The 1,389-nt window shown below is 44.2% G+C and overlaps 1 protein-coding gene across 2 annotated transcripts in view; it reads left to right on the plus strand.

The window, feature by feature from the left end:
- LOC101361136 (interferon-induced GTP-binding protein Mx2) overlaps nucleotides 1-1,123 on the plus strand; it is a 53,417-nt gene extending 52,294 nt beyond the window's left edge. For both annotated transcript variants that reach the window (XM_023742153.1, XM_004388007.2), the window contains exon 7: nucleotides 867-1,123. In XM_023742153.1, the coding sequence (XP_023597921.1) occupies nucleotides 867-1,069 (203 nt within the window). In that variant the 3' untranslated portion in view covers nucleotides 1,070-1,123. The remainder of the gene's footprint in view (nucleotides 1-866) is intronic.
- Nucleotides 1,124-1,389: the final 266 nt, after the last annotated feature.

The raw sequence follows: 1,389 nt of genomic DNA on the forward strand, positions 1-1,389 counted from the left end.
GTTAGGATTCAACACATATTTTCAGGGGATGCAATTCAATCTGTAACCGGGGGGTACAGACCCCCTTACAATGAGAAACAAGGTATTCTGAAGAACGTGGAGGATGGATCCAGTCTGTTCTGAGGATGATGCCCTACATCCTGGCCCACAGCAGGCATCTGAGAAACATTTGCTGAATAAATTATACAGCAGGTAAACAGTGAGAAGAGGGGTGTCTTAGTTATCTAGTGCTGCTGTAACAGAAATAACACTTTAGTTGATGGCTTCAACAAACAGAAGTTTATTCTCTCACAGTCTAGGAGGCTAGAAGTCTGAATTCAGGGAGCCAGCTCCAGGGGAAGTCTTTCTCTCTTTGTTGGCTCTGGAGGAAGGTCCTTTTCATTAATCTTCCCCTGGTCTAGGGGTTTCTCAGCAACAGGGACTCCAGGTCCAAAGAACGCATTCTGTTCCTGGCACTACTTTCTTGGTGGTATGAGGTCCCTGTGTATCTCTGCTCGCTTCTCTCTTTTATATCTCAAAAAAGATTGACTTAAATCCAACCTAATCTTGTAGATTGAGTCCTGCCTTATTAACTTCACCAGGTAGGATTTATAACACATAGGAAAATTACATCAGATGACAAAATGGTAGACAATCACACAGTACTGGGAATCATGGCCTACCCAAGTTGACACATATTTTTGGTGGACACAATTCAATCTATGACAAGGAGTAACAATGGAATAAATGAAGGCACTGGGGAATCGAGGCTGCAGAAGGCCTGGGTGTCCTGGACAGAGAAGCCCTCAAAGCCCAGCAGGTTCCAGATGCGTTTGGAAGAAAGGGGAGAACTGACAATGCACTGCCCTTCTCCACCCATCTCACAGGGATCCTGACCAAACCAGATCTAGTGGACAAGGGTGCGGAAAAAGGTGTCCTGAATGTGGTGCAGAACCTCACCTACCACCTCAAGAAGGGCTACATGATTGTGAGGTGCCGGGGCCAGCAGGAGGTCACCGACAAGCTGAGCTTGGCAGAGGCGACCAGGAGAGAAATACACTTCTTCCAAACACATCCGAATTTCAGGTGAGACTCTTTAGGAGCAGTCTGGAGTTGGACTCCCAGGAACCTGTCCCACCAACTAGAATTGGTCGAGATGATAACCCAATTGTCTATAAAAAATGCTAAGCTGTAGCATGACCTATCCTTGTCTTTAATCTTTAATTCAATGCATTGGTTGATTTAGAGAAATTTAAATAAGTTAGTGTTTCTTGGGCTTTAATGCTGCTGATGATTAAAAATTGTATTGCATCATTCCATGCATAGAGAGCCCTTTGGTTTCTCCAAATATTTTCGCTTGCTTTCTCATTTGAGTGCCACAAAATTTTAAGAGATACATAATGCAGGTGA

This window comes from Trichechus manatus, unplaced genomic scaffold (genome assembly GCF_000243295.1).
Source record: "Trichechus manatus latirostris isolate Lorelei unplaced genomic scaffold, TriManLat1.0 scaffold00202, whole genome shotgun sequence".
NCBI lineage: Eukaryota > Metazoa > Chordata > Mammalia > Sirenia > Trichechidae > Trichechus > Trichechus manatus.